Here is a 21,641-nt window from a genome sequence, read left to right as displayed (position 1 = left end):
TGACATAAATTAGCCAGCATCATAATTCAAAGCTAGCTACTATACTGAGCCTAAACGATAAGAATAATAAACAAACCATAGAGACGGCCCAGTGTCTGGTACATACATGCTATTATCCTATATTGTTACCGACTGTTAATAATTAGTTAATAAACTAATTTTGCAAATATAGCAAGTAAACAAACTATATATGCACTATTTTACTGCAAACTAAAAATTTGCTCATAATTAATCTCGCAATCATGTTATTCTGTAGTTTGGTGTGTATATTTCCCGGAACGAAAATGGATATTGAATTAGGTTTATTACAGTGTGTAATGTTTCGTTATTTAAAGTGAAATTTCAAACTGGTTTGAGCTTTCCATGTGAATCCTTAACCCTGAAGTGAAAGTTTTTAATCAGTGCGCATGCTTGAAGCCACTAACAAAAAAGATTATTCCCTTTGCGGGCCACCCCTGAACTTGAAGTAAAACATGTCGTTATGGCAACAAGGAAGTTGTTTCACCTTTCTTCGATGAACGCATTCTCGATGATACTTATCTTTTGACCGTGTCGAAATACGTATAAGTTCACTGCACATTCATAAATAAATAAAGATCATGCCGAATTTTCTTTAACAATTGGATTTATATTGCTTGCTCTTTATTTCAAGCAAAAAAACAAGCGAAGATGGCAATTCCACACGAGTGATGCATCTCCTTAGGATCGCTGCTATAGCTGTATATTTAGTTGTCACTGCCCAGACAGTGGGTGGAAAGGTGAATATAAAAAGATCGAAAAACAGAGGATCAAAGCAGGTAAACAAAAATATTCTTCCTTAAAATTTGAATAACTGTGTATGACTGGTAAATACAGGACTTGCCTAATCACGGAGATAGTGGCTCAGTCCTTATTATATGAAAGTTGTTTTCATTTCAGTATACTGAATACTTTTCCGTGTTTTGATTTTGTCCAAGAATCCTTCACCGTGATCGTTTAATAATTTTTTCTACATAATGTAACGGTTCGTAGACAGTCGTGATTCTTTTATTAATATATCTTGTTCTGAACTCTATCTGATTTAAACATATTTGTAAATTTTGTTCATTAAAAACCCACATAGAAGACACAGTAAGTTGAGTTGGTGACAACATTAATTTCATCGCGCTTTTCTTTATAATTCCCAGTTGGAGAAAGAGATCTGCACAACATATCCAAAAGTATGTCATTCAAAAGCTGCATCGTCAATGGAAGAATTTTTAACGGTAGCTGAAAAGGCGAAACATCACATTGGGGAAAATGATTTAAAAGTAAAAAGTCATGAGGAGGAACCTAGTGGTAGAAAGGAGAATATTGAGAATCTCATGGAAAAATTTAATGAAAAGGAGCCTTCCAATTCAAAAGAAAGAAAAGAAGGGGACACAGAAAAAAAAGACCCGGATGACCATGCTATAGAAAATAGTAAACCTGACCAAGCAGAACACATTAAAGTTAAAACAAGTCCAAATCTTAAGAAGCCAAGAAAGGGTAAAGATAAGAATAAGGATACGAATACTGGTTTACAGGAAGAAGGTGAGAAAGAAATCAATATAGACGACCTTGATAGAGTGAAGACAAAAACGAATCCTAACAAACACACAGCAAGTAGCGACGATCAAAAAAAGGAGTGACCATATTGAAAACTTTAATTTACTTTAATTTTTCATGATTTTTAGAATAGGGGAAGCAATTTTTTTTAACGAATACGAAAACATACACCTTTAGAGTGAACCCATATATGCTTCAGTTTAATTGAGCGTTTTAAAAATCTGGGCCTCGATATATGCTGGTTATGTTTATCATGGACAATATTTTTCACATGCGAACAAATTTTCTTTTTGTGTTTTTAAATAGTCCTTCCTATGAAAATAATGCTTACATAAAAATGTGACATAATACTCAGGATGCTTATAATATGCTAACATTTCCGGTCAGATTTTTATAGTATGCGACAAATAAATTTATTTTATTTTATTTATTTTATATTTTATTTTATTTTATTTTATCTTATTTTATTTTATTTTATTTTATTTTATTTTATTTTATTTTATTTTATTTTATTTTATTTTATTTTATTTTATTTTATCTTATTTCATCTTATTTTATTTTGTTTTATTTTATTTTGTTTCATCTTATTTCATCTTATTTTATGTTATTTTATGTTATTTTATTTTGTATTGTTTTATCTTATTTTATTTCATTTTATTTTTATTTTATTTTATTTATTTTTTTTTATTTCATTTTATTTTATTTTTTTACTTTATTTTATTTACTTATTAGCTTACTTATTCACTTTCTTATTACTTATTCACTTATTTACTTATTTACTAATTTACTTATTTACTTATGGTCATGTTGGAAAAAGTTATATTAAACACACATTTTGTTAGTAATAAAAAGTCCGTTTCAAGTCCTTAAATGCTTGAAGCACTTAGTAACTTCTTCTCTGGCTTATTCAGCACAATGCTAAAATTAAAAAATTGGACACCATACGTGTTTGCCAAAAACTAGTGCGCCATAATTTCGATAACTATCCGCGAGTAGCACCGCGCTGGTAATCAGGAATAATCAGAGGTAAACAGAACTGATTTGTTTTTTTGTAAACATCACTGTTTATCTGCTTGCTTGTTGGCTATCTGCTTGTTGACTATCTGCTTAAATTAACATGTTTGTTTGATAAATACGGGAGGTGCGGTTTATCTAAACAACGCTTAAGTTTTAACAACAATGTTGTTGCAAAAACTTAATTGATTTTTGGAACAATGCATTAATACCTAAACTTAAAACGTGGTTACGAACCGGTTAAAATGCTCACATTCCGAAAATCCCGCACACAAAATAAAAATCCAGAAACGCGTTTTGCCCAATGAACAGACCAGCGCACTTTGCTCGCTGGTTCAATATTTTTTTTCGAAAAATATATTACAAAGAAACATTTCAGCAAGACTCATTCTGGATGAAACATGACCAAGGCTGAAAAGATAAAAATTCTAGATATATCTATATGTTCGAGTCTGTAAATTACATACATGCCGGAAAAATAGCCATTTTTGTTTTTCGCCGCCTCCAGCTCGACTTTCGGGTAAGTCACTAAAGACGAAAACCAACAGCCGTTCTGTAGCCCCTTTAAAGTAGTTTTATAAAACCATGTCTTTATATACGTAACTGATAGCTATTTTCAACCAGTTTATGCGGGAAATCCGCATCCCTGATTAGCTAAAAAGCCTTAAAGGGAAAATTAACACAAAAATTATTTTTTGATATTTCATTCAACTAGTCTATAAAATCATAAAATATCTAACTTAGTTCCTGAATAATGTGCTTTCTTTGTGAACTAGCTGCTGTCTCGCCTCCAAGAATTTTCATTTTTTTGCGGAGCGCGTTTTGTACCGATGGTCTGGGATCGAACAACAAAAATGACGTAAATGTGTTCAGAAACAAAATTTGATGTCGCGTATAGAAAAGCGTACTAAAATTAAAATAAATGTCTACTGATATTCATTATTTATTGAAAATATCATACGTAGTTTAAAATATTTTAAACATACCTGAAATAAATATTTATTTATTATGTGTGACAACAGCGACAAGAACTCTTGAATTTGTTGGTTATGCCTAGGCATGCAAACAAACAGAAAGTTTTGTTACAGCAACACTGGAGTAATTTTCCAAGGTAAAATAAACCAAATTAAATTAAGCAAAAAATATTATCTTTTTGAAAATATATTTTCTTCAGCTCTCTTTTTCCTCTAAAGTTTTTTCGCTGATAAATATTTTTCTAAACTTTTTAAAACTGCTCGTGTTGTTACCACAGTCTAATTTGGGTTTTTTGTATTGTGTTGCATCACTCAAACGCATATTCGGAATAAACATATATGACTTATTGTGAGATCTGTCAGGTGGTTATTTATTTAATTTTTATTTCTTATTTAGAGAACGAGTGAATCACAAAGTCGGACGATTTCAGAACGATTTGGCCTTATAAATCACTGTTGATGACAACCATTGAGGTGTATAACTAACAAGAAAAAAAAAACGTTTTACAATAAAAAATAGATTCAAAACAAGAATCTAGTTTTGTGTTGCATACAGTGTCTGCTTTTTCTTGGCGTTGTGCAGGTGCGATGTATTTTGGTACGTTACTGATATCTGGAACAGCACATTCTTCTTGAGAAGACACTAAATACTCGACTTCCTCTACCAAATCTTCTGCATAGCTCTGATCTGTTTTTGTCAATTTTTTTTTACTACCCAGGCGCCAGAAACCTTTCAGTATTGGTGTTTAAACCGCATTTTGCCATCTTTCGTTTGTGCGTGCTTTGAGCTTGTGGCAGCATTATGATCTAACACTGCTAACTGAGAACGCGCGACCATGCCACTGTAGCTACAATGAAGCCGTTTGAGGCAGTATTTGTTATAAAGGGCATGATATACCTCTAAACTGCCAGTATGTTAAAATCCAACTAGGTACTTCAAATCTCGTACCAATAGTTTGTCTGGCACAACTTTCTCCAACGCTGTGAAAGCAGTAGAACCCTCTCGAAGCCATTTTTTAATTCGGCTGTCGTCTTTTTTGAGTTTGGCGTGGGCACACTTCTTGTAATAAGTGTTTCCTTCCCAGTGATGTCTATTTATTACTCACATGGTGTAAAAGACTGAACCACTTTTCTTTTAAAATTGTTGGATTACCAGCACCACCAAAAGTGATTGATAACAGGCTTTATCCAGGGTTGTAAATCAGGGGCACTTTTTTCCCGCTAAGCTTCACTAATTTCGTTTTTATGCTCTTACTAACGCGCCATATATCAAATTGACGATTAATGTCATTCGCGCCTCTCTTAAGTATTTCCTTATTTGAATACATCGATCGGTTGTAAGGCTGTTAATGGATATTCCAGCATTACCGACATGCTCCAGTACTTTAATCATCCCAGCTTTTTCCATCCGCGATGAATTTTCCACTTCTCCCGCATGGATCACATGAAAAGCCAAAATTTCCCCAGAACAATTCATAAGGGTCTATGTACCGTACTTCGCGTTATAACCCAGTGAATCACATCTCCCGTCGTCTATCAAATCAAGTTTATCCTCAGCATCAACACAGCTTTGATAACGAAGTTCCCTGTGTAATGTGTACACTTTATGGACAACCAGAAAAAACATATTTTTGGATTCGATAAAATGCGACTTTTGAAATAAATTTTATCTTGGAAATTTCCATAAATTTCTTTATTCGCTGGTAAGTATTGCCTGTAAGTAATATAGCTGCTGACACGAGTAGATTTCCATGAGGTTGTCGTTGAATAAAAGGTTGCGAGCACCACTTGTGAGTGTGGCCAGCTGAGAATATCATATTTAAGATCAGCTGTGTCCCAACGATTATGGAGTTGGAAATGCCTACGGCTTTCATGCATGTGAAACAGCGCAGTAGTGAAAGTATGCAAGACCAATGTAAAATAAAGTTAGTTGATTAGTAGTCACCAGTGAGTTCCCTAGAATCATTTTTATCACCATTATAACTTTCACTCTCTGTCACGCTATCCAGGTGGAACGAAGAATCTTGATCATCATTGTACATGGATGCAGCTGGGTCGTCGTTGCATTGTTTTGCATTTCAACTGTCACATGGGGGTTGAAATGACATCATGGTGTTGCAACTCTTGTTCTTAACAGACTTCTTCCCGGGACTTCTACTAACAACGGTTTCTTGTGTGCTTGTGAGTCGTTTACTTCTACTCTTGAGATGCCTTGAAAACAGTATTGAGTTTTTTTCGACTGCGTACTAGCAACAGCACTGACACCTTTATCTACAACATCAGGTTCAACTTGAGCAGAAAAATGTTGATATCTGTCTGAAGACACGTTTGCTTCGGAAAATGTGTATTCAGGTACTAACTCTTCCACCTAAATAATAAAAAGGCTGTGAAAACAAGTTGGACAAAATACAACAATTATCTTTTTATGAGTGTTTTTCAACCTCGTCCCCAGGACTTGTTTGGCTTTTATAATATATTTACCTGTTTTTTTCTCCCGTGATTTTATTCTTTTTTCTGTGTGTTTTCGTTTAAGCAGACTGTTGGTACAGCATCTGACAACAATCTTCTCCGCGGTGTGGTACCAAGTAGTTCCGCCTAAAACGCGATATGATATTTGAATATAACCCCCGTCTAAAATGCGATTTCCTACGTCTGAGTAAACCCACCTGTTTTGGAACAGACGGGTTAATGACCTTACCAAAAAACGTTATACATTTTTTAGAGTTTCGAGTTTTACACATTAGAGGCAACAGGTAAACAAATTTTAGATTTTTTTTGTACATTTGTGCTCCTTTGCTGACAGAAAAATTCAAATGACGATTTTTATCATCAAAATTTAAGTGACGGTTCTTTTCCATTGCTGTCCTACCGACGCAGATTTCTCCACAGTTTATCGAGTTGTTGCTTTATGTCCTGTCTGTCTGTCTGTCTGCGACAGACAAAGGGGTTATCTTCATTTTCATTCGATTTAGACAAAGATGTCTCATTTGTTAACTTTACCGTTACGGCACGAAGTCTCTGCATTACACTAGCATTTTTAAAATTAGGGAAGCCATTGCATTGTACTTTTATGTTTAAGGAGTAATATCTTGGAAACGCTTGGAAATAGCTGACGTCATCTTCCGCGTGGGTAACTAAGGACCACCTAGGATCAAAACTTGATAAGTTCCAGTAAACTGGGTTCACATGTTTCGGAATAGACGGGTTTCTGACGACGATCCTGGATTATCTTACAAATCGACACTTGTGTTTAAAATATTTAATAAAAATTAAAGAATTATCTTTTGAGTGTCTTTATATACAACTAATTGTTATTGTCATTTTTCTTGTTTTATGATCTCTTCTTTGTATATTTATCGTTCTGCGAACAGTACAAAAATACTTTCAATTCTTATATAAACATCTGAACTACCGGTCTTGTTTTTTGTTTGACTTCCAAAGTAGATGTCAATTACTTTGTTTACAAAAATAACTTCTCGTATGTTGATTTTTTTGGATCTTAAACTCAACACTTAATGAAAGTGGATGCTGGAAGCAAGGGAAATCGTAGTTGAAGTTTAATAATTGTAAATTATATTCGAAACAGTTTGATAATTTGTTTTCATTGGTGTTTCGTTGGAAATAACGAAATATCGCATCTGCAACAGCATACAACACGTTCTTATTTTAACCTTTAGATCCATTTATAGTGTATTTCTGCTCGCTTGCACGACAATATCCTGTAAAATTTGGATTTATAGTCGCATTAAATACAAGCTATGGTGTTTCATACTACACAGGCCTAAGCATTAATAAAGCGCTTGTTTTGCGAAATTGTGTTAATAAAGTGAATCTCATAACAAGTTGATTGTGTTGAAGAAGCAGAATTGTTCTTTTATGTTGATTGTTCCTGCTTTACGTGTTTGAAAGTTTGATTTTTTTAGAGTCACCTATAGTTATATATACTATCATTTTTTAAATATTGTCATAGGTAGCTTGCTAATTATCCATAGAGTCAATGTATGAACCATAATGGAGGTATATACATCTTCTAGGAACAGCTATGTAATTCAGTAAGAGTTCTAGCTGGCTTATTCTTACTAGCAGATTTAGCTATCTAGACTATATATTTTGGGTGTTGTTCTTCCTTTTTAGCACAAAGTCATTTTTGATTTAGTTTTTATGCTCAGGACAGTAATAAAAACTGGTAATTTTTTCCCACTGCATGTCTTTCTTTTAACATATTCATTGTGAGTTATTGAACCTTGCTAAGTTAGTAGCTAGCTACAAAATATCTCTTTGCAGGCAGTTTGCAAAGCTGCAAAGCAAAAACAATAGAAAAAAGTGACTGATTTTCTTTTTTAGTTTTATTCAAATGCTTATACTCGGAGTCTCTTAGTCAATTTTGTTATTAGTATGTAGCCCTGAGTGGTATGAAACTTTGTAGTAGAACTTAAAAGTTGCAGTAAGTCAGCGTCACAAATTATTTTTTTATTACATCCTTTACTTTTTTGGCATCTCTGTTGGAACTTCATTTCATTTATTATTATTTATTTATTATACATTTATTAACTTCAAACTCTGCTTTACCTTGTACAGTGGACTCTCTATAACTCGAACCCCTCTTACTCGAATCTCTCCTTAACTCGAACGATTTCCCTTGCGCGGTGGGAATTTCCTAATAAACTCTCATAAACAGCTCTCTATTACTCGAACCCCTATAACTCGAATATCTCCTTAGCTCGAACGTTTTTTGGTCTCTTTGGGTATTTCCTCTCTATAACTCCAGTGTCGCAACATGTATCTAAAGCTTTATATGACACTTTATATGTTTTTTTCATTGTTTTGGCTCTGTAAACGCAAATAGAGCCTTTACTGATTCGAATGTCATTCGAACAAAACGTCAAGATAAAATATTTTGTATTTTTTTATTTTTTCAGTCCGTTCTTAGCCAACAAGGTCGAGATTTTATCCTGTACAAAGAAAGATGTCGTCCCCATTTCTTATAAGAGAGAAAAATTATGCTTAATTGGCCATTTATACAAGATTTATACAAAAAATTGGAAAAACTCCCAATTCTCTATTACCCGCATCTCTCTATATCTCAAACGGTTTCCGATTCCCCATGGCTGTTCGAGTAATAGAGAGTCCACTGTACTCATAATTACATCCTGCTGGAAAGTTTATGGAATTTTCTTTAACAAATTTCTAGACTTCATACTGTAAGTTTTTAAACTCGTGACATAAGATTACTTGGAGGTAAATATAAAAAATACGTGCTTTTGTTCAATATTTTTTCATAACAATCGATCACAAGTGTCGACAGTCACTTCCAAAAGTGTTTAGACTAGTAAGTATTAAATATACTTTCACTTTTTGTTATGTAACCACTTTGTGTGGAGACGAAACAATATTGTATTAACACTAATTATCGTTCTAAGAGACACAATATTAGGCTGGCTAAACAACTAGAGTTGTATCGAGACAGAATTGCTGCTCCATAAAGCAGAGTTTTTAAATTTTGATGAATGTTTACACATTACGTTTTCCGCTTTGCAATTTGAAAAACAGTTTTTGAGTATAAATATCTTCCTTTATTTGTAATGACGTTAGGAAACTGTCGTTAGTCGTTAGTAAACTGTCCAACGGGAAAAGTTTTTGTTTACTGGCTTTTTTTAGCATACAAACGTTGATAATAATTCCGGGATGTCTAGGCCCAATATACGTATGGCATTCAGTGACAGTGCCAATGTGCTAACTATAAAAAATTTTCCGAGCTCAACTACTAACGTTTTTCCGTTTTTACCGATTTCATAAAACTTCGTAAAAAATTACTTTTGGTTTTTTAATGACAACATTATCATTAACTGTCCTTGTAAATAGCAATTTTAATAACATCTCTGACAAAACAAAACATGTATTATGTAGAATGTTGCAAGCTGTTGCTGACATAACGTTTACCATGTGTTGTTAATTATTTAAAGTTTAAAGAAAAACAGAGAAACAAAGAGAGTTTCATATGCGTCATGAAGCTAGGGATGTTAGTTTTGTTTATATCTTCTTTCAATGCGTGGTATGTCAACGGTAAGGTTTTTCTCTTTTTCAACTTTATAATAGCTATGTTTTTGGGTACCGAATATCCTGAGGGAGAGGGGCGGGGGTAAGGGATTTATACACCTGAACTAATGTTTTTACCTATATTGATAAAACCTGGTAGAAATGTAGTACAAAAGGAAATGATTTAATTTACAGAAATAAAATTTGCTTATGTCAGCAATATTGTTGTCATCATTCTTCTAAGAGCATGTGTTTTTACCGTCATTATAAATCAGTGAGATTGGCTTGCAAAATGGTTCGATAATCCGATTACTCTCTTTTTAATAATAGCCGTATTCTGTCTGTCTACAGGAAAAACGTCGTACCACGGGCACACGAAACAACGTGTGACTAACTGACGGGCGAACCCATGAATTGTTCCACGGGTTAACGACTAGTTTATAATACCTTTTTGGTATCATGCAGAAAGTGAGTAATTAAAGTGCTCAAAAATTAATAATTTTTAATGAAAAGTAGCCAAATATAAAATAAGTCATTTTGAATTGACCACAAAAAAAGTTTTTTTTTGATAATCCAGTTTTGTGGCTTCTTTAAGAAAATACATCTATTGTTTTTTTTCTTTCACAAAATTCTTGTTTCTTCTGTGTTTAGACTGTTTTTTATGCTTGAGAATTTCATATGTTCAGGGAAATGTCTTAAGCAGCCCTTCACATTATTCAAATCGTACTTCGAAGTGCACACATTAAATGAAGAGGAGTGCGTCGAAAAATGCGATAGTAATCCTCTATGCTATGCAGTAACATGCAAATCTGATGAATTAGCACCAGATGGAAACAATTGTTTTCTGCATCGAACAACTATCAAATTACAGAAAAAATATCATGGATACACTGGATATATCTGCAAGGGTATGTAAAGAAGGTATATTTTTAAAAACCTTATAATATGAGAAGAAAAATAATGTTGAATTTAAAATGTGAGAAGGTTATGTAACTAAGGCAAACCTCAGTTAGATTCCAATATAAGAAAATCAGATAGAATATAAACACAGAGCTGAATATGATGCCGTTATTAGAATAGTCTCAAATTTCATACGCTAATTTTGACACATTTGAGACGAATGAAACAGTTGGACAATGACATATATTAGACAATGTATATATTCGTATTTAGAGGATTGCCAAAAAGATGGTCAACGATTCACCAGTCAAATGCATCAAATATCACAAAGTTGCAAGAATTGCACGTGCACGCTTCTTGGGCAGGTGGCATGCCAAGACGTTCAATGTCAAACTACCTTGGAAGATTGTGTTGATCCACAAGTTAAAATAACGTATTATGCGTCAATAAGTCCAAAATGTCTTTGCAAAAAACAAGTTTGTAGCGTGCCAGGTAACATACATTAGCTACTTGATCTGCAGATAAAATTCATGTACCTCTATCTTAGGCCTTCTTAATTTTTTTTATTTCATCGTATTTATTGTTGTTGTTGTTAACTCTATTTGGTATGGCAAGAGACATACCCGTGGTAAATTCTAATTTTAATATCTTCTGAAATAATTTTTCAGTTGTTATCAATTATGGCTCTTCATTTTTTTACAACATCCTTTCTAAACATTGTGAGCCCATATGTTAAGGACGTCACCACTTACTTAAGAAGCTATCCTGAGTAAATAAAAGTAATAATAATGATAAATTAGGATTTAATTTTAGAAAGCACAATGAGAGTGTAAGATATTATACGCATGTGCTGTAAGTGACCATGAACCTGAACATGCTCAATATTTATTTTAATATACTGCGTAACTTTCTCTCATTCACCACCATTCGCAACAAATAGATTTTTTGTATTCTCCTTATTCGAATGACTACGACGAATGACTGTGAACCCACCTTAAAACGATATCAAGTTTTTTAGTTTGAGTTATTTTTGGATTTCCTGCTTGGTTTTGAAATTTGATTTATGTTCATTTAATGCGTAAAAACATTGTGCTGCAATCAAAATCTTTACTATACTTTCATTTATTACCGTATTTATGGTTCCTTTCAGGAGACTTTATTGTCTATCTACCCTTTTTTCATTATTACTTGCAGAGTTATTACTATAATTTGATAATTTAATTCTTTAAAGGTATCAAAGGTATCAAAGGGGGCAAACGAAGCAAAAGTATAAAATAATCTTAGCACAGAATGGATACTGTAGAGGCTAAAGAACTTTTATTAAAGAAACTTTACAATTTTTCTGCATCGTTTTAGGGAGTTTTACCATTAAGACTATCCGAAATCGAAACGTGCTTCTAACATGTTCAATTCGAAATGTGCCTTGGTCATTTGAGGGTAAAAATATTCAAAAGAGTAAAAAATACGCGATGAACGAAACCAGCCTAATGATAAGAAACATAGAATACTCGGATAACGAAACATACACCTGCAACGATGGCAAATTGTATTTTCTAAGAGTGATTGAAGGTACTAAGATTATTTCCTTGCATGTTGTTTTTATTTTTGCAGTTTTTTAGGCCATACAAGCGACAAGCTTATTATTATAATTTTTGCCAGCGAAGCGAGCTGTAACGTTTTACTGCTATCCACACTGATGATGGTTTAACAAGAATTTGATACAATGAAAACAACTAACTAATTTACTGTCCTACGTTAACAAAAATTGTCAATGGAATATTTTGCCTTGATAAAATTATTAGCTATATGTTTATTCTCATATCTTCTTTTTCATTATTTAGATAAGACCTTATCTCTTGATCAGAACACCAAACAGAGGAAAAGTATTTCAAAAATTGTATACATTGTGGTTCCTATAGTGGTGGTTGTTTTGATTGCGGTTGTAGTGATGTTATTCTTCGCTAAATACAAACATAACCAAAGCAAAGAGAAGAAGGAAGCTTGGAATAACAATGAATCACTAATTAAAAGAAAAGAAGCTGCCTACGTTGAGCTCACAGGTGTAGGGAAGGAGAGTGAGTATTCAAAACTAAACGCTAGTACATTGTCAGGCTCGGGAAATGAACCTCACATAACGAATGCATGTGGTTACGAAGTTTCTCCTGAGTTGGTTGAAGATGAAACTGGAAAAGATGGAAAAGGTTTCATTCAGTTCGAAGCAAGGCAAGAAGGTCTTCAAGATTTAGAAAAATCAACAAAGCAATATATTGATTTACCACCATATATTAGTGCAGAGGAAAACAAAAGCACAAATAAATTTGCTGGTTACGAAATATCGCCTGAGCTGGTGAAGGAAAGTTTTTGAAAGTTCGGCCTGAAGTAAAGACTGAAGTCGTGTCTTTGAATAACTGAAGATATAAAATTCAAGTCAATCATGAACAGACTGCGTACTCTCTTATTTTGGCTTTATTTTTGAGCAGTATTTTCCAGCATTCCAGAGCTTAATGGATACTGATGTACAAGAAGCCAATGGACTTTAAGATTACCGTCATTAGAATAAAGGTAAAAGTCTACTTCGATCTTTTAGCACGTCGGTTTAAGGAGCACACAGCACAGTGCTCAATATTGTGCTATATGTTTATGAGCGCTGAAAAAGCTGCAGGTGTACAATAATTAATTTTGACCAATGAGTTTGCTTGAATCACCGCAATTTTTAGTATGTGCTCGCATTTTTTTTGTCAGTAAACTTGGTGCTGCTAGGACGCACGACCGCACCGCGTCGCGCTATGTACATCGTGCTTTGCGATCGAAGTGGATTTTTGCTTTAATAGATGTTTTCTTACTAGAACAACTAAAGTCTAACCTGTCCCTTTTTTAGCCTGATTTTAGCCTGTAGTAACGCAACTTTTATTTTTACTTATGGATTTTTGAACAATACAATCAGCTACGTCACAATTGCACTGAAAAATAAATACGTGACGACATTTTAAATAAAAAAAGATTTCGAAATGTTGATAATTAATTACTTCTATATGAAATTGCTTTGTGAAAAAAAGAACATCATTCAAAGCCGTAGCAAAAAACAAAATTGTTTTTGTTATAGATTTCGTTCGGGAGTTATTAACCCTCGGACCTCGAAGCTATTCTATTGGGGTCGCAGCAAAGGGGAGGTACTGGCATGTTAGCTATAACCCGTGACCTCTTATCTTTGAGATATCAAAATATAGGCAAGTAAACTGAAATTTCTATTGGATTTCAAAATTGCTTAACAGTGAATGAGATAAGTATATCATAAAGTCAACAAGAAGAAAAAGTCAAAACAAATAAATAAATAAATAATGAAATGGTTAAACGTCATTTCGTGGTACAATCACTTAAGAAAGCATTAAATGAAGCTGAATTATTTTAATATTGTATAACGGTTATTGAAATTAAAATTAGTTTTATAATTTTGTGTTTAGCTCATGCATATTCAGAACCTTTTGTAATTTACAACTGATTTGCTTTCGTTTGCCAGATCGAAAGGTAGATGTTCTTCTCAATAACACCAGCGCACTCAAGAATGAATTGAAATGTAAGATTAAGACACCAGTCTCAATTAAATAATTACCTAGCCGCTTCCTTTTATCAACAAGTAACGGGTGGTACACCTGCATCGAATGAATTACCATTCGCGGAAGAGTTGTTAGAACGTTGAACAGAATTAACAAACTGAGATTATTTGTTACCTTCTGATTGAAGCTGTTTCTGTTATTTCTGCTTCGTTTCATAACGCGCGCTTTTTTGTTGACAACGACAACAAGCGACACTTGTAATACACAGACTGTAAATATAACGCAGGCTTCTCCAATAATTTGCGGAACACCATGTTCCAGTGCCTTCCGCTCATCAGCCCCTTTAAATGTTATTGCTATTGCACCGAATTTCCAATAATTATACGTTGTTTGCGTTGCTAAGGCTATGCAAAAAAATAAACAAAACACGCGATATAGTAAGTTAATTCGGTTCATAAAACTTTCATGTAATTTTGGCATTAATACAACTATAAGTCTGTCAATGGATATTCCAACAGTAATTAACCATGAATATGTCACAGGAAAGAGATAAAAGAATTGCACTACCGTTCGTACTTTGCAATTTAGACTATCACCAAAGTCAATGAATTTAAGCATTACAACAGGTAGCGATATCATTCCATTCATCATATCAGAGAAAGTTAAAATCATAAACTGGACATTTGAACGTTTTCGGTCTTTTTTTTGTCTTAAAATATTAAACATGTGAGCATTTAGAATCGTGATAAAACATGCCGTTAAACCATACAAAGATATCAAGATAATGTTATCGACCTTTTTCGGACCATCAACGGCATAATTTTTGACGATTTCATAGCATGGAAAGAGTCTTGTGTAGTTAGCTATCGTCGTATTTAGGTTGTTGGAACTGTCCATTCTAAGAAGAAAAGAGATACTGACAGGGTTATTGGTAAAACAGGATTTTTTTTATTCATTTGCACAAAAATGTAGTCACTTTTTATCAAAAAAATTCCACCGAAATAACTCTGCTTATTAACTAAAAGAAATACTGGCTGATTATATAAAATGTCGAAAACAAATTATATACAAATAACATTTTTAACTAAAAACTGAACTTTGTATTTTTTAAGTATTGGATTCTTAATGCGCTTAAAAAGAAAACAAACTCAGTTAGCAGAAAAACAAATTCGGTAAAAATGGATGATTGGTTTGGAGGAAGACGATAAAAGAATGATAGTCGAAACAAAGTACTCGCCACAGCCGACCTCCTTTATTAATCAATGAGATATTTCTTACTACGAATCAATCGGCCATTAATTTGCACGCCCTGAACAAATTAGACATCCAATTTCATTATGTTAATTTGTTTTTTTACTAGTCGTTGAACCTGTAGAAAAATCCACTTAGATAAAAAAACGATGGAAAACACTTGTTATTAAACTTAATATGACGTCCGCAATGACCCTTCCAGGAATAATTTTTGTTCTTTGGACATTCATTAACCCGTTGCATTTATTGTGAAGAACTTGAAACATTGATCAGAATAATGCATAGGATCATGTGGAACGGTTAAATAGATATAAGGGTTTAAAACTTTTGCTCACATCAGCATAGACCTGCTAAAGTACTATCTTTTTTTTAAAAACCTGTTGGCTTTATCGTGTAAATCAAAAAAATGTATAGGATTGTGGTGCAGCTTTGATCATTACTCATTACATTTACCGTGTAGTTCTTAAAAAACTGATCAATAAAATGTGTAGAGGCACTTTCGACGAACGGTTATGGAGATAAAGGGTTTAAAACTTCGCTATTGTTAGCTAAGACTTAATGCACAAAAATGTTCTTTTTTAAACATTCATTTACCTGTTGCCTACATCGTATAGAGCTTAAAACACAGATTAAGAAAATGTATAATATGTGCTTTTGACGACCGATTTTTAGGGGTTTTTGATAACGTTATCAATCCGTTGGTCCAGAAACGGATGGGTTGACCCAGTCTTCAGAAGTTGACCTAACATTGGTTTGAAGTGGTCGCTAGTTACCAACGCGGGAGACCATGCGTTTTCAAGTTTTTAAGCCTCAAATTTTGCAATGGCATAATAAATGTACTGACGTCAAATTTTGGTATTAACGTCAACAAAATAGTAATTTGTTGGTAAACAAGTGAGACGTAAAAACATCCTCTTTGCAAACGCCACGACAGACAGACACAAAAAACACACATTCTATTATTATACGCAATTACTACTACCCTTTGAAAGAAAGAAAATAGTCTCAGAAAAGTGACTAGACATTTTTGGAACAAAACTACTTCAACATTATCGTACCTTTTCTTGCGATCTTACCAAGAAATGTCTTCTCCAGCAACGAAATAGATAATGGCGAATCTTAAAATAATTTCATTGTAGTTTGGGTTTTAAGCTTTGACTCATATTAAAAAAAACAAATTGCATGACGTAATAGAATTTTTACTATTGTTAATAAATCCTTGCTTCTTTAAATTATTTAATTATTATGGCTCATGTTTAATATATAAAAAATATATGGGTTTTACTAGTAATTTTTTTCTACTTAACCTAAGTTAGGCTCCGCGAAACATTGAATTGTTATAACTCGCGAAATTTTATTCTCCCGAAATATTTGTTTTCTATAACTCGCAAAAGTTTATTCTCGCGAAATATTTGTTACCTACAACTCGCGAAAGTTTAATTTGCGAAATATTTGTTTTCGCATTTAAAAAAGAATTTTTAGTAAAGTCTGAAACAAAAGACCACTTTCCGCTTGACGTAGTTGTTTTAATTTCCTTTTAAGAACAAAGGGCATGCGCGCAGTTTTGTGTAGTAAAAAAGCAGGCCTCACGCAGGGTAAAATGGCACACCCAATTCTGTTGTTTGATTTACATTTGAAAAACACAAAGTGGTGTATGCTGCTTGGCCTGTGACTACAAACCATGCTAGGTTTTAAAGCCTTTTAAATGAATCTGATCAGTTTCTAAATAAACATTTTGGACACAATAAAAACTTAATGTAGATGTAGCCACTAAGTTTATGCACTTTTAAGCTGCTAAATGGCTGACCAGCGATACTTTTAAAAAAATAATTTTTTGAGGAAACGATTTTAAAAATGTGATGGTTCACGGTAAATACGTTCTTTTTTATAAGAATATCAAAATTCAAACCGAACTAAAGAAAAAATTAACACTTAACTAATTAACGCGAAGTGTTATTCCGCATGCGAAGGAATTTTTCCGTTGTCAGACACTGCAATCATTAATCAACGCGAACATAAATCCATGTTGTTAAGGTAGCTATATTTTTTATAATTAGTTAAAAATACCTTTTACAAAACTAAGGTAATGGTAATGTATACTTTCAGAAGTTGTAATACATTCACGGAAAGTTTTTCACCACAAGCAATAGTGCTTATAAAGTAGTACAGTTGTGTTTTCGCTAATCAGCCTAAATTGTTGTTTCTGTTGTCCGCACAACAGAATCGTCATTTCTTTTTTATTTTGCACACAGGTATTTTACTGCATTTGAAAAAGCTGAGATGAGCAACCGGACAGTACTTAAAATGCTTTCCAATCTCCATTATACGTCTTTTCCCTTTAAACTTTACTGTGTCGTGATAAAAAATGTTATAGTACGAATATCGAAATTATTTGCTCAAATAAATGAAATATGTGCAACAGTGGTAAGAAATAATAATATTTTGTATTGATAAACACACCAGCCCAAAAGGGAAATAAACGAAAAAGATAAAGGTTAGCACATAAAAATTAAATATTTACAAATTAGTTCTGTCACGATAGCCTAACTCTCGTTGCACTTAGTTGCAATACCACCCACAAAGTAAAAACAATTCTTCTAGATAAATAAATAAATAAATCATTAACCCAATAAAGAAAATATTTTTCGTTAAGGCCGGAATAAATTTTTATTTCGAAACCATCTGAAAATTTTATTTCAGAAATACTTCGAAATAAAAATAAAAATAAATAAACGGAAGAATGGTGGCAATCTCCGAATTGTTTTGGACCCGTAGACGGCAAGCACGTTGGTATTGTCCATCCTAAAAATAGGACGCGTTGTGTGAAACCATTCAGTAAAAAATCATTATCTAGAGAAGAACGGATTTATTTGAAAATTGTTCTCTTTGTTTATCGTAAGAAGCTCCAATTTTTCGTTTACTTTTGTTTAAGGGAGGATTGGGAGTATGGTATATATCAACGGAACTGGTTTCATCTGAACAAACACTTGAAGCATAAGGTGTACCTGTTATATTACTGGTAGTGTTTCTCACGAGTAAATTATCGTTTAAAAACGATAAACTATCATAATACGGCCATTTGACTTGATACATCTCATCTGCACCGGCTCCACTTTTTTTCAACGAATCGAACTTTCTCCTTTGTGCGGAATAGTAAACTCTAAGACTATGCATTTTGTTAGTAATTTCATTACTTGCCGCCAGTGCATCAGCATTGTGTAATTCACTTAGTAGGCTTTTCAAAGCGTTTGTTTTTCATCCTTGTTTGCGTATAATGGGTTTTTAACATTGAATAGCACATCCATTTTACCCCATTCTTCAATTAATCGCACAGTATCATCATGACATCATTCTTTTCTCTTTGCTTCTTTTTTACTTTTTCTAACTTTGTCATTTCCATTTTTATGAATCGAAGATAGTGCTCTTTCTGTTTCCACATTTGTTTCCTCGAGTCTGTGCTTGTTAAACCGGATCTGTGTCTGCTTCGTATTCATTCATTTTTATGCTTTCTTCTGTTAATCGCGTTAAAAAAAAGAAAAAAGAAAAGAGAATGCATAAAAGCTTCACATAAACGTCAGAAAAATGCGCACTTTGTTGTCGGCAGCTTTGAACTTATTTCGAAATATATAAAACTAATCGTTAGCCCGTGGAAAAATCCGCAGGTTCGCCCGTCCTTTTTATACTGCATTGCGTGCGGCTCGCTACCTGCGCAGCTAAGCTACCATTTTGCGTGACGCACGCACGGACGACGGACGGACGGACAGACATACAGACGTATACGGGTATTATAATATAGATTATACAAATCGATTTGCAGAATTTTCTTGCTTTAAAAAACCTGTGAATGTTTTGCAGCATGTCTCGAAATTAATTTCAGAGCAATTCGAAATACTTTCGAAAGCTTTCGAAATGGTTTAAAATATTTCAAAATATTTCTGAAATAACAATTTCAGACGGTTTCGAAATAAATTCTCAAATGTATTTCGGCTTCATATTCTTTCTATTACATTAGTGCATTACCATTTAATTAAATCAAATCTTTTATTTTTATTTTTTTAACATTGATTATTTTTAACTTTAATTCTATTTTAATTTATTTAAGTTTGACCATCTCATTACCATTTAATCTTTTTTAATTATTAAATATTTACTTTCCATTTCCTTTTTTCTATTTCTTTAAATTAAATTACTTTTTTCCTTTCCTTTTTTCTATTATTACCACCCACGAAGTAGAAAATCTTTCTACATAAATTCAGCATTGGTTTTTTGTTTGTTTTTTTATAAGTTTATTATTATTTAATTAAAATAAATTCTTCTGCAATTTTCTTTTTTTTTGTGTCTGCGTTTTTTTTGTTTTTTTAACGTTGGTAGCCCGGCTAGCTCAGTCGGTAGAGCATGAGACTCTTAATCTCAGGGTCGTGGGTTCGAGCCCCACGTTGGGCGTTTTTACGGATACTTTAATTAGTAATATTCGTGTGGAGCTTTCGGTGCTAGTCTTGTTTGTGTGCGTTTCTTTTTTTTGTCACTCAGAACTATTCTCCAAGGTCAAACGACCAACTTTGGTCTCGAACCCAGACTTCCTTTGTTTTAATACTGTGGCAGCTGATCACTTGAGGGTCATTATCTCAGTGGTAACTACACGTCCGTCGGTTTATTTGAACCAAAAAACTTATAGAAAAAACATTATGACCCTGACGTGAATTGAACACGCAACCTTCTGATCTGGAGTCAGACGCGCTACCATTGCGCCACAGAGTCCTTGTTAAAACTCTGCTTTTAGTTGTGACATAATCAATTTCCTTGAAAACAAGCAAAAAATGTTGTTTCCGCCCGGGCTCGAACCGGGGACCTTGCGCGTGTTAGGCGCACGTGATAACCACTACACTACGGAAACATGTTAGACTTGCGGGTGCTGATTTTGTGTCGTGTCATTAAGGCTCAAATATTAAACATGTTCATACTGATGTTGAACATTTCACTTTTTAAAGTTTCTGAGCTTTAAACCTTTGCCTTCTTTTATCATGACCCAAAAATATTGCCTATTTTTTAATTAATAGTTTTAGAAATTTTGTCTAACAGGTTACCAAACACAGTGGATTTTCCACAAATGCGGATAATTATTTCAGGATCAAAAATTTTGTCTGCTTTAGAGAAGCGTCCTGCTTTGGAGAGGTTGGAACTAAAAAGTTCCCAAAAATTATTTACGTGTTGTTTTGCACTAGACCTGTTTTATCTTGGACTCCCCTCCCTCTTTTACTGTACTGTATATGAGAATAGAAAAGAAATAATGAATACACTTTTAACGTTTAGCTTAATTACCAAACCTTAAAGAAGTCACTATTTATATTGCTTCGGGATTCAGGAAGACAGGAAGATATGTTATAAAGCAATTATATTACTAACAGAAACTCAAGATAGAATGCAACAATATTACCAAGACTGTAATTGTATTTAGAAAGTAATTAAGCCAATTCATTACTGTTACTACGTTTTATAACAAACTCAGCAGGCATAATATTCTTAAACCACAAAATATAAAGACAGAATGATATGTATTTATTTACCTACTTAGAAGCAGTAATAGAAAAACACAATAACTTTGTTACATAATCCAGTGCTTGATGGCTAAACCAATGTGGTAGCTTCCTATTTAAAACAACCATTTATTTACATTTTTCATTGGCCTAATGAACTTATTTTTGTAAGTTACAAAATTTAACAGAAGTTAATGATACATACAAGACAAGTCAGCTGCTAAGCAAAAATTTGATAATTTGTAATTTGATTAATTATGTTAATGACTAATTATGTTATTATGTTATTAATTATGTTATTATGTAATTATGCATTTATGCATTCCTGGTATTTCAGAATCCCAATGCCTTAAGGCTGTGATATAGCTTTGTCGTATTCTCGATAATACCTGATCATGTCGACACAATTTATTAGACATTGTTGAAAACGACCATAGTAAACTCTCTAAAACCGAAAATGTTAGAAATTCTAATCTAATGATATAAACATGAAAATTTTACATATTGCTTTTGTTATTAATTCAAACATTTTAGCAAGTTTTTGCACCTATCAAATCCGAAATTTTTACAAAGATATCGGATTTAGATATCTGGTTTTCATTAATACTTGACCTTTGCATGTACTATATGCCCCTAGAATTCAAAACACAACGATGAAAAATAAAACTTACTATGCTCACAAATTCGTGATTTAGAGCCTTATTAAAAGGAGTAAAAGATATTATCTGCTCAGAATCAAAGATAAAGTTTATGAAAAACCTCTCTGATAGCTGGGTTTCACTACACTGTTTCTTAAAAATTTAGATTAAAAT

The 21,641-nt window shown here is 33.1% G+C and overlaps 2 protein-coding genes and 3 non-coding genes across 6 annotated transcripts; 3 read left to right on the top strand and 2 right to left on the bottom strand.

Moving 5' to 3' along the window:
• The first annotated feature begins 477 nt into the window (after positions 1–477).
• On the top strand, positions 478–2,111 carry LOC130625868 (uncharacterized). Its single transcript, XM_057440982.1, has 2 exons — positions 478–797; positions 1,167–2,111. Exons 1-2 carry the CDS (start codon positions 690–692, stop codon positions 1,647–1,649), a joined length of 591 nt encoding a protein of 196 aa, XP_057296965.1. The 5' UTR covers positions 478–689; the 3' UTR covers positions 1,650–2,111.
• Positions 2,112–9,272: 7,161 nt separating this feature from the next.
• Positions 9,273–14,084, top strand: LOC130625989 (uncharacterized). 2 transcript variants are annotated; one of them, XM_057441111.1, is made up of 5 exons: positions 9,273–9,617; positions 10,277–10,498; positions 10,764–10,982; positions 11,847–12,059; positions 12,332–14,084. In XM_057441111.1, exons 1-5 carry the CDS (start codon positions 9,560–9,562, stop codon positions 12,853–12,855), a joined length of 1,236 nt encoding a protein of 411 aa, XP_057297094.1. In that variant the 5' UTR covers positions 9,273–9,559; the 3' UTR covers positions 12,856–14,084. The 2 variants fall into 2 exon arrangements, with proteins under 2 accessions (XP_057297094.1, XP_057297095.1); XM_057441112.1 differs by lacking the exon at positions 9,273–9,617 and having other exon boundaries at positions 10,371–10,511.
• A 5,581-nt stretch (positions 14,085–19,665) lies between these two features.
• On the top strand, positions 19,666–19,738 carry Trnak-cuu (transfer RNA lysine (anticodon CUU)). Its single transcript has one exon. It is a non-coding gene; the product is annotated as a tRNA-Lys (tRNA).
• A 243-nt stretch (positions 19,739–19,981) lies between these two features.
• Trnaw-cca (transfer RNA tryptophan (anticodon CCA)) lies at positions 19,982–20,053 on the bottom strand. Its single transcript has one exon. It is a non-coding gene; the product is annotated as a tRNA-Trp (tRNA).
• Positions 20,054–20,116: 63 nt separating this feature from the next.
• Trnav-aac (transfer RNA valine (anticodon AAC)) lies at positions 20,117–20,189 on the bottom strand. The gene has a single exon. It is a non-coding gene; the product is annotated as a tRNA-Val (tRNA).
• Positions 20,190–21,641: the final 1,452 nt, after the last annotated feature.

This window comes from Hydractinia symbiolongicarpus, chromosome 14, assembly GCF_029227915.1.
Source record: "Hydractinia symbiolongicarpus strain clone_291-10 chromosome 14, HSymV2.1, whole genome shotgun sequence".
NCBI lineage: Eukaryota > Metazoa > Cnidaria > Hydrozoa > Anthoathecata > Hydractiniidae > Hydractinia > Hydractinia symbiolongicarpus.
Note: the sequence above shows the minus strand (reverse complement) of the source record. Positions and strands in the feature narration are given on the sequence as shown.